The sequence below is a fragment of the Mus pahari genome, chromosome 10 (assembly GCF_900095145.1).
Source record: "Mus pahari chromosome 10, PAHARI_EIJ_v1.1, whole genome shotgun sequence".
Taxonomy (NCBI): Eukaryota; Metazoa; Chordata; class Mammalia; order Rodentia; family Muridae; genus Mus; species Mus pahari.
Genome location: NC_034599.1, coordinates 44,251,295 through 44,262,517, shown reverse-complemented (window position 1 = coordinate 44,262,517; position 11,223 = coordinate 44,251,295). Strand labels below are relative to the sequence as shown.

Below are 11,223 nucleotides of genomic sequence, written 5' to 3'. Positions count from 1 at the left end.
AAAAAAAAAAAAAAAACACAGATCTTTCCAGAGTCCTCCCATCAGTGTAAACCTAAGCCAATACCTGCCTGTTCCTCCTCCCCATTTCCCAGTCTTGGAGTGTATGGGCAAACCCATCCCCAGACCCCAGGAATGGGAAGGATAGAAGACTGAGTTACAAGAGCCACTAACCACACTGGACTCTGGTCCATACAGAAGGAAGCAAAGAGAGTAGAGCCCAGTCAGCACCGGTTGCTGTGTCATGCAAAGAGAGCAGTAGATCTGGGCTGTTGAGACAATGGAGGAAGCCGATGACGGGCAGCCATGAGTGATAAGGGGGTTTGGAAGTACATGACACAGAGGGTAGAGGGGAGGAAAACAAGAGGAGAATGGGAGGTGGGCCTTTCCAGCAGCTACTGCACCCATGTTTTGTTTTATTCCCACATTTCTTCCATTGCAGACAAGCTCAAGGCCTCCAGAAAGAGAAGCCAGGGAAGGACTACGAATGTCCCTGGGGAAAAACAGAGCTCCTCCATTGCTCCCAGCAACCATTCTAGGAAGGCAAAAGAGCCAAAGAAAGTGTGGCAGGGGAGAGACATCCGCATGCCCTGGCATCCTTGGGATGACCAGACATGAACACGTAGATAGGAGGACTCGGACATCCCACATGCCCTGGCATCCTTGGGATGACCAGACATGAACACGTAGATAGGAGGACTCGCTCCTAACAAGGTGGGAGAGAAGACTCAGGGGCTCCAAAGTTCTGCCCGGGTAGGATGCTAATCCCTGCGAGGAGGGCTGGGGGGTGGGGACACAGACTTCCTGATTGATTCATCAGGAAGCCCTTGGTGCTCCTTCAGCAATCACCACTTCCCCTTTCACCCTCATCCCTGGCTCGTCACTAATAATTTATTGCAAATAAGGCTCAATGCTCCAAAAAGAGAGTTGGCTTTTCTACCTCCAAATTCCCTACAGAGCTTAACCCATCTGGGCTCCCACATGGTCCTCATTATTCTCTCTCTCTTTGGACTTGTGACTTCCCTCCTTGCAGCCATCTCTACCTGCACACCAGCAAAGGGCGGCCCAAGGGAACAGAGCTGGTACAGGCTGCTCACTTCTCTTTCTTTCCCAAGGACCTGTCTAGCAGATGCTAATAAAGGAGAGCAAGAGCTTCTGAGGCCACAGATGGGACCCACAGCCTGACAAAAGCCACCAGAGCTTCTGTGGATGATCTGTGGGTGAACGGGAACATGCTATTGAAGATTCTCATGGTTCTCCTGTGCAAGAGGGCCTTTTGTAAGGATTAAGTTAGACCTTGAACTCAGGGTTCCAAAGGTCTCAGGCAGGAGCCTTTCCTCTGTGTGTGTGTGTGTGTGTGTGTGTGTGTGTGTGTGTGTGTGTGTGTGTGTAATTTTTCATGTGTACATGTGGGGACCAGACCTTGACATCAGATGGTCTCCTTAATATTTCCTCTCCTTGTTCCTTTTAAACGAGGTCTCTTCCTGCACCTACAGCTTGATAGTCAGGCTAGACTGGCTTACCAACAAGTCCCAGGGGTCTTACCTCTACCTCTCCAGTACAGCATGTGCCTCCTCACTCAGCTTTTTATGTGGGTGATAAAGATTGGACTTCGGTCCTCATGCTTGCATGACAAGCACTTTACCAACATCAGAGTTCAGGAATACCTGTAACTCCAGTACCAAGGAATCCAGTGCCTTTTAGTGTCTGTAGGTGAACACACACACACCACCACCACCACCACCACCACCACCACCATAAATATTTTTAAATTCTATTTATTTACAGATGCCATGGGGTACATGTGGAGATTAGAGAATGAATGCAGAGTTGGTTTTTTTCCTCCCACCATTTGGCTTCCAGTGATCAAACTTAGACCATAAGACTTAGTGTTAAGTGTTCTTTGACTGTGAGCCATCTTTCTGGCCCCCGGGATCCTACAGGTTGTTGTAGATAAGCAGGTGACTAGTTCAGATGATCTGATCAAATACCTTCCACTTCTATATTTCTGGGCAGAACTGGACCACTTCACTCACCCATGTGCGAGCTAAGAATGTGAGTTGATATAGTAAAGGGACCCAAATTCACCTCCTAGTTCTCTGGTGCCTAGGAACTAGCATTTTTATAGGAGACACTAAATCTTTCTGAGTTAATCTTGTTGTCTGCAGAATAGGGTGGATAAAAATAATACCTTTACCACACAGATGCTGTGAGATCACGCCCATCAACAGATTTTCTAAACTGCCAAGCATGCTCACATGTCATTGATAATTGGAAGGCCATGGGGCTATAATAATCATAACCATTTCCCTTTAACCAAATGATGTTTGTAGCTGTCATATGAAATATAAAAATGAGCATCACCTGTGGATTTGCTTTTAACTCCTCCCTTCCCAGGGGAACCTTCTGTCTTCTCACTGCCTCCTTAGGAGAGGAGCCAAGGAGAAAATGTTGGGCTCAGGCTGCAGGATGGAGGCATTGTGCCGCCCACCAGAACTCTCTCTGCATAGGCAATGTGAGAGTCGACTCTCAGCAACTTTTTTCTACAGGTAATGAAGCCAAAAGTAAATTGAGGCCTTTGTGTTTCAGTGCATTGCGTGTAGAGAAAGAAGACAGACCCCCCAGGAAGAATAATTACTTGGATAAACCCTCAACAAATATGCTGATAAACTCAGAAAAGTTCTTGCTATTGCTCAGTGCTAATTGCATTTCCCCGGGTAATCACCATGAAAAATTCATTGAGGTTTTTTTGGAAAGAAGATAGCCACTGCATTTTAATTGCTAGAGACCAGCAAATAAGGAAGAAGATTCTCTGGGAACATGCTAACTGGGAATAAACTCAGGAAGTGCTCCCCCCACGCTGAAAGACTTAGTTCCCCCAAAAACAGAGCTAAGGGGGAAAGCTGAACCTTGTGGGGAAGTCAGCCTTACCTAGGAGCACTGACTTCCTTCAGTGCTCAAGCTCAAAGTCACAGACCCCCTACACAGTTGGTCTCTTTGCTGCAGATGGTGACATACATGTCTAGCTAACTTAAAGAATTCAATAATGAGGAACCTGCCAAAATTCAAGAGTTGATGAGTGGAAGTCAGAATCTAAGTTTCAAGAAACATGTATAGGAGGAAATTTGTATTTCTATTCAGTTACACGTGTGACAGTGATGGCTAGTCTCTGTGAGGTATGCTGGATTTTGAATCACCTGGGAGACATACCTCTAAGTGTGTCTGTGAGGGGCTTTCCTGAGAGGTGTATTGAGACTTGTCCTGTACATTAGTGTCTCTACACCCTGGCTGAGGTCTGAGACAAAAGCCCCAACATCTTTTCTCCCTGCTTCCTGACACAGTAGCACCTCACACTCCTCAGCACAGTGGACGGCATCTTTTGCCTCTGAGCCAAAATAAGTTCCTTTGGTCGTGTATTTTGTCACATTGGCTAATACAAAGAGGGGAGTGCTCAACCAAGAATATACATAATTTCCGTTTAATAACAAAACTCAACCAATTTACAGAAATGTCATTTGAAAAATAGCATGCTAGCCCAACCACATCCTTCTTACCCTGTAGACGTCTGCCTCGCGCAGGGCTACTAGATTACCTCAGACCAGGACCAGCATCGGGGAGGCGGAGTCTTGACTTCCATGCCTTTACCTGAGCTTGTCCAACCTTGACCTTATCTGCCTAGTAACTCTGGAGACAGGGCATCCTCTAAAGTTGGATTTAGCCCTGCAGTGGCCCCAGGAGAAATCAGGGTTGGGCATCTCCAGCATCCCCCAGGGGAGACACGTGGGGTGTGGGGAGAGCAGAGGAGCAGTCTCCCAGATGCTTCCAGAAGCCTCTTCTGTCTGTCTCTTCTGTCCTCTTGTCCCTTCCTCTCACCATCATTCCCAATCTAGCCCCAGACTCTTTTTCCTGTTGTGGAGATTCTCAGATGAGAAAGATGAACTAGAAGTCAGAGCCTTTCAGGAGAGGCCCAGTGACCCAGATGCTGGCCCTCAGTCTGGGATGATCCACGGGAGATCCACAGCTTGGCGTCACAGGTGGCTGCTGCTTCCTCTTTGGCTAGCGGACCTGCCGTAGAGTCAAGAGACAGAGGCTGCTGTGTAAAAGAGAGGCTAAAGAGAGCAATATCGTCTAACAAGGAGTCACCGTGTGGCTCTACCTCATGCCAGGCGGGTGACAAGATCTCATGTACCCCAGACTGCTCTGGAACGCTAGCCAAAGGTGACATTAAACCTCAAATCCTCCTGTCTCCATCTCTTAAGTGTTCCAAATACAGGTGTGCACCACCATGTTCCATTTACGAAATGTTGGGGTTCAACCCCAGGGCCTCTTGTACGCCAGGCAAGCATTCTTCCAACTGAGCTAAACCCCCTTAAGTGACTTTATATTAACACATCACATTCAGAAGGTAGACTTCTGTCTTTCCAAGGAACCCATACATATCTGCTGCTCTACGTTTTGTTGTTTGTTTTTTTTTTTTTTTAAATAAGATTTAAGTATGGATGCACACCCCATAAGCCCTAGAGTGTGCTATGTGCTAATGGTTCTGCACCCCAACCTTGGGGAAGGAGGCTGTCCACTATCACCGCTTATGGGGATTAATAATACAAATATTGTGCTTTTTGGAACCTTTCTGTGGTATGGGGGATGGGGAAATTATGGGTGCACCTGTGAAAATCAGAGGACAACCTCGGGTGTCAGTCTGCACCATTCACCCATCTGAGACACACTCTCTTCTTGGCTGCTAGTACACTAGGCAACAGCCAGCGAGACTCAAAATATCCTCCTGTCTCCACCTCCCATCTTCCTTAGGAATACATATACATACTCTACTCTCCTATGACCCACCCCAGCTTTCCATGAGTTCTGGGGATTCAAACTCCTCTCACTTATATTACAAGTACTTTACCCACCTTGTCAACCAAATACTACGCTTTGACATGCACTGTCACACTTGGTCCTCTCTCTAAACGGATTCAACCTGAGGGTCGTGCAACACTTTGACTGCTAAGTCCTGAGCTCTCTCTGTAGAGTATGAAATGCAGGTGCTGGCATCTGCTTTTGAAGCCGTGGATGAATGATGTTGGAGTAGAAGATAGAGCAGTAACACTGTGGATACCCACCCCAAGCCTAGCCAGGCTCAGCACGCATTCTCTTCTAATCCCCACCAAAGAATAAAACACAGCCAGGGTGATTATGGCGAGAAACCATGGGCTTACCAAGAGTAGGGGCTTGCCAACAGTCACCCCCAAAAGGCAGATCCAGGCCCCAGACTCAGTTTAACCTTTCCCAGCTAGTGCTTAAATTACCAGAAATGTGGTGGGTTTGTGTTGTAAGTGTCCTTTCTTTCTCCTCCCTCTCTGGTGAACAGTCCCTAGCCCCATTTCCAGCCCTCATAAGTCCCCCCCCACCAGTATCCCGGGGCAGATTTTCGGAAACAAGGGCTACTCTCCTGCCCCACACTCACCTGCACGGTGTCATGGATCCAGTCCAGGACCTCTGATACCTTGGCATAGACACCTGGGTGATTGGGCTCTGCACAGCCACGACCCCAGCTGACCACCCCTACAAGGTGCCATGTGTCACCACTGGGACATACCAGGGGTCCCCCGCTGTCTCCCTGAGGAATCCAGGTATAGAGACACAAAGAAACAAAAGTCAAACCCTCCTGGTGGAGCAACACCAGTCTATCATGGGGAATGAATTCTCCTGGAGGGGAGGGAAGCCCCTGCTTCTTCACGTTGTACCTGCGGACTTCACCTTCCATAACGCTGTAGTACGAAGTCCCTAGGTGGTCTGGCTTCCCCAGTCCATGTGCACTAACCAGGGCACCAAGCTGCCTCGAGTCTCCTGCCCCCTCCTTCCACCACCAGCAAGTCCCCTGTTCCTCCCTCTACCACCCGCCATACCTGGCAAGCGTCTGCCCTTCCGTCCAAGTAGCCAGCACACAACATGCGGTGTGTGAGTGCCCCACTGTACATGCATGAGCTGTTGCAGAGGTGGGTGCTGAGCAGGGGTACCATTGTGTCCTGCAGTGTATCTGAGCTATGAGCTGTAGGAGACACGGAGAAAAGCTGCAGGGTACTACACCAGGCTAGAAAGGCGGAGCATCAAGAGAAGAGTCATAGCTCCTCAGGACAGAAAGACCCAAAGAAGGAAGAGTGGGCAGAGCTATGGACCTGGGCCAAAGAACAAGAGGATTCCAGACTCCCGGCTGGGAATAGAAGGCCAAGCGGAAGACGCAGTCTACCAAATTCTGAGGCCATGATGCTCCTGGGACCAAAAGCAGGAGAGTGAAAGAGCCTGGGCTGAGGGAAATGTTCAGTGGATGTTCTCCATAGGAATACCCAGGCAGGGGAGTACTCAGGAGTCACCGAGGGAGGAAGAGAGGTGCCACTGTCAGGAGACCAGGGCAGGGGGAAGTGCTGCAGTTTAGAAGATGCCTCTCCCTCCCCACTTTATACTGAGGGCCCTGGGAGCTCACTCACTATGGCTGGGGTCGGTGTGGCCCCAGCCAGACACCCAGCACTGCGATCCTTGTGGAAAGTGCTGCTCCTTGGCCGGCAAGCACACAGCGCCCACCGTGTCTGTGGAGAAGCACACAGTTCTAGTCCTGGCTCAGGTTAGGTTTCTCTCCTGCAGAGCCTGAGTGAAGACGCTCCTCCTCCACTTCTCAACAGTCCTGAGCCCTAGCCTCTCCCACCAAGCTTACTAGACAGAGAGATAGGTTGAACAATGTACCACCTTGGGGGAGGGGGGGTGATGGTATGGCACCCCCTAGAGGTGGGCAGTGAATTCGCTGCCCTGCCCCAACCTGAGGGCTGGAGGGTGAATGGAAATCCTTCTGTCTCTGAATACCAAATTTCTAACAAGACCATTTGTGAGAATGGGTCATCTCCTCCAGAATGACTGACCCTTCTTGGGACTATACTTGCAAAAGTATGTGACATATTCTATGAGTGGAACCAAATATGATTTTAAGCAGTACATTGGCATTCCACAACATAGACACACTTTCTTGTAACTACATCAGGGAGAAAGATTCCACTTGGTGTTGGACCATACCCGCCATGATGCTGTCACTCCTCCCGTCTAACTAGAAGGTAACCCTGGCTCCTCAACTCTTACAGAAGGCTCCCAACCTAGAATTTTAAGACTATCTTGTTTTCAAATTATAGATCTGTGTGTGTGTGAATTCATAAATGCATGTGATTGGGACTGTGAGTGCGTGCACATGTGCGTGCTTCTATCGACTTATGTGTTTCTTGAGAAGGTATGTCAGGAGGAGCCCTGACCCTGGACTCAGGGGTCTATTTACCCTTCTCGAAACGTCAGTGTTCTTGGCTGTATATGATTGCTTCATCGAAGTCGTTACGCGGTTTGAGAAAATAAATAAATAAGAAATCTCTTTTCCTGTAATGTGTCACAAAGTGGCTGGACTTAGGTCCAGCCTGGGAACAAGAGTGGTAGCCAGCTACTGGTGGAGAAAGCACAAGTGAAGTTCTGCTTGGGACCTCAAAGCAAATGCCACCTGCAGCCCCTCTATGGAAAGGGCCTTGTAAGTGTGATTTCAGTCTCGGGAAAATATGCACACCCTATCAACCCCATAATGGGCTTAAGCTCTGCAATGCTACAGAAGTCTTGGGAGTCAGCTCACCATTCCTCCCATCACTCTGTGTTCCTTAGACACCTCTGCACCCAGCCTGCTCATTCCAAGGCCAGAGCCTCACCTGAGAAGTTGATTGGTGTCCGGAGCTGCAGCAGAGCCACATCATAGTCATGGTTCTGGGCACTGTACAAAGGGTGGGGAATGATCTTCTCCACCATAGTTCCCTGGTGTTGTCGGACAGCACCGTGGCTGACCAGCCCTGTATGAACCCGCCAGCTGGATAGGCGGGACAGCCTGAAACTGCACATAGAAACCTACTGAGCCCAGGGAGGAAGGAAGGGAGAGAAGTAGGGTGGTAGGTGGAGGGAACTCCCTAGGGAAACCATTAGTGACCACTGTCTCAAGCCGGGGAGCTCCTGGAACCCAGAAATCATGTTTCTTAATATTATCCCCAGTGGCTGGCAAGACACTGAGCATGCAGAAGCTGCTCAGATGCTAGACTGAAAGACAGTTCAGACAGCAAAGTGCTTTCCCCATGCAAACGTGAAGAGCTGAGTTCAGATCCCCCAGCACCAAAAAGAAAAAGCCAGGCATGGTTATATATGTCCATAATCTAATACTAGGGAGACAGATATAGGCAGATCCTAGGAGAGTGCTGGACTACCCACATACACACACGAAGATGTAGACACAGACACATAATTTAAAATGAAATCTTAAAGAGTATAAGGTGGAAAGCAATTGAAGAAGTCACTTGACATTGACTTCTAGCCTCCACGTGCACATCCATACCCACAAGAACACACATACATGCATGCATATTCATGCACATACAAGGGAATATGCATACACACACAGAGAGGATGGGGAACATAAGGAACCAGTCTTTGTGTTATGGCTGCTATTGATGCAGAGTTAAACTTGGCATTAGACAAGGACATTGCCCTCGCTTACTGGAGACAGCTAGACACAGAGATTTTATTTAGGACATACAAAGAGACAAACAGAAAGGTGACTGTGACTCAGTCCCTCCCCCATCTACCCTCAAAACTCACCTGTACATGCAGTGGGCAGCAGTCACTACCCAGTGCGGTGCCAGCACAGAGGCCCCACACGTGTGCCGGGAGCCAAGCATCACGCTAGCTTGCCATGGCCAGCGCCCAGAAGCCACAGCTTGGCCACCAACTATTCGAGAAGCCAGAGGCCTTCCCCCACACTCTGCAAACAGAAAAGGCTGGGATAGGAAGAAAAAGTGCCGAGTGCAGAGGGGTAGACAGCTCGCCTCTATTATTCTTAATATAAGTAGGGGGGCAGGAAGATAACTATATTGGTTACTTCAGCCTGTGCACCTGCTGAGAGCAGGGACCATGTCTATGGGGTCGATGGAGCTCTAATGCCCATCCCGCTGTACAAATCAAAGCGCCCAGGCATGATGGGTTTGAGAACAGACTGACGAGTGTGTGGGAAAGTGATTGAAGGAACCCTGTGCAATGTTTATCATTTGGCTCTAATGCACTACCCACCCCTTAGTCTCTTGAGGCCACTGATAGAGTGTGCATCTTTGCAACCAGTAATAATGCCGCTTACATGCATCCTTCTTCAGAAGGAAGGGGCAGAAAGTGGCAGAAGTGAAGCAGAGAGACCATTGGCCCAGCATAGGGGCTGACGGGACACATGGTGGAGACATCAAAGGACTCTATTTAAGCAGGTTGTATCTGCAAGGAGCCCAACAGAAAGGCAAGGACACCCCCACCCCAACTCACATGCGCGCGCGCGTGCACACACACACAGGAACCTGAGCCCCTCCATACAGCAATTCCGCACTCAGGAGAACTAAGACTCCCTCCCTCTCACCACCAACTCCCTGATCACAGGACGTGACTCACCAGAACATTTGAGAGAAACAATTCGGCCAGAAGGACAGTTAGCGCTGCAAAATAGGGGTGTTCCTAAGATGCTGGGCGGCGCCACATAAAGGCCACGTATACCCAAGGGTATGGGGAGTGGTCAGGGGATCCCTCACAGTTTTACTTTGCTTTCTTAAGACGTATATCACGGGGCCCAAACTGGCCCCAAACTCACTCTATAGCCAAGGATGGTATGACCTTGCCACGGCTTCCCAAGTGCTGGGGTTACAGGCCTTTGCCACTACAATCAGCCTAGCTCCATGGTTCTTAAAGCCACCCTGTAGTTCCAACCTTAAGATGCCACCACGTTTACCATTTTCTCCCATCCTTCACAAGCAACCGGACCCATCCCAGGAGAGCAGCCTGCCCATCCCACCCCAGCCTCCAGAGGGAACCAGAAAGCCCATCCCATGCCAGCATCCAGAGGGAACCAGAAAGCCTTCACAGTCCTCGAAGGGATCCCGCTGGGATAGGATCCATCTTTACCACAGAGAACTGACAGATGAGAAAGCCCAGCTGTTTCCATTGCTCTGAGTAACTAGTTGCTTGTGAATGGCCATGGTGTTGTGAATGAAAAGAGCCCTCCACCCAGGCCTCCTCCAGGCTGGGCCTCTTCTCTGTCCTAGGCCCTTTATCCAGGGCCTGCACAGACATGCTCTTCCTCTTGTGTTCCTTCCTGCCCCTTAGCATAAAACCCAGCTGCCTTCTGATCTGACATTCTTGCCTTGCCCTTCCCATCTCTTCCCCCTGACAACTCACTCCCTGGTCCCCTTGGCTTCTACTTTCCTAACCCTGTAGCCCTCCTGCCCTCCTGGAGGACTTGGGAATTCCACAGAGAAAAGGGGACAGGTGGGGTCCCGTCACTCTGCCTCCAGCGCATTCCTAAGAGTGGAACTGAGGCTTCTGCCTGCCCCCACCCTCGAGGCTTCAGGCAGTTTGAGAAGGAGCCTAAGCTGGACAAAGACCTCTCGGCTTGTGCTGCCTGGGGCATAGTGAGAGGCTTGGTCCATTCTGAGTCTCTTTCTTTGGTAAGCTCTCATTTGCTTTTCTACTGAGACAGCAGAATTATGCAAGGCAAGCATAGCCACATGGGTCCCCTGACCTGGTGTCGTGAGCCTGGCCCCAAATTGGCTGTTCATTGGTCATACTGCCTTGGATAAGGCTGTTTAACCTCGCTGAGCCTCAGTTTCCCTACCCGTAAAAGTGAACTATGGTTTGAATACAAAATGACCCACCAAAAAAAGTTCACCGGCAGAGCGCCTGGCCCTCAGCCCATGGCACTGTTTTTAGAAGTTCTGGCGATTTTAAGCAGTAGAGCCTACCTAGAGGAAGTGGGTCACTAGAGGCATGTCCTTGAGAGTTATAGCTTATCCTAAGCCCAGCACCCTCCCTTTTCGGTCCACATAAGCAGCCTCCTCCTGTACCCTTTCCTGTCACCACAATTCTCTGACCTGGCACAGGGAGCCAAGCAATCACTGGCTGAACCATCTGCAATTGTGAAGCAAAGAGGCCTTTCTTCCCTTACACTGCCTTTCACAGCGTGTATTTGGTCATAGCAACATAAAGCCAGCAGAGGGGGTGTAAGAGGACCATTCTGAATCCTGTTCCAGGAACTAACAATCTTGGGAGGAGGGTGGTTTTGGCTTTGGTTTTGGGCTGTGCGTGCCCGCGCGTGTGTGTGTGTGTGTGTGTGTGTGTGTGTGTGTGTGTGTG

General features: G+C 49.6%; 1 protein-coding gene across 1 annotated transcript in view; it reads right to left on the bottom strand.

The window, feature by feature from the left end:
• Positions 1-3,459: 3,459 nt before the first annotated feature.
• Tmprss5 (transmembrane serine protease 5) overlaps positions 3,460-11,223 on the bottom strand; it is a 37,659-nt gene continuing 29,895 nt past the window's right edge. Inside the window, exons 8-14 of the mRNA XM_021207453.1 lie at positions 9,490-9,533; positions 8,659-8,821; positions 7,725-7,903; positions 6,483-6,581; positions 5,904-6,046; positions 5,462-5,614; positions 3,460-4,062 (exon numbers count right to left, since the gene is read on the bottom strand). Of these exons, the coding sequence (XP_021063112.1) occupies positions 4,054-4,062; positions 5,462-5,614; positions 5,904-6,046; positions 6,483-6,581; positions 7,725-7,903; positions 8,659-8,821; positions 9,490-9,533 (790 nt within the window). The 3' untranslated portion in view covers positions 3,460-4,053. The remainder of the gene's footprint in view (positions 4,063-5,461; positions 5,615-5,903; positions 6,047-6,482; positions 6,582-7,724; positions 7,904-8,658; positions 8,822-9,489; positions 9,534-11,223) is intronic.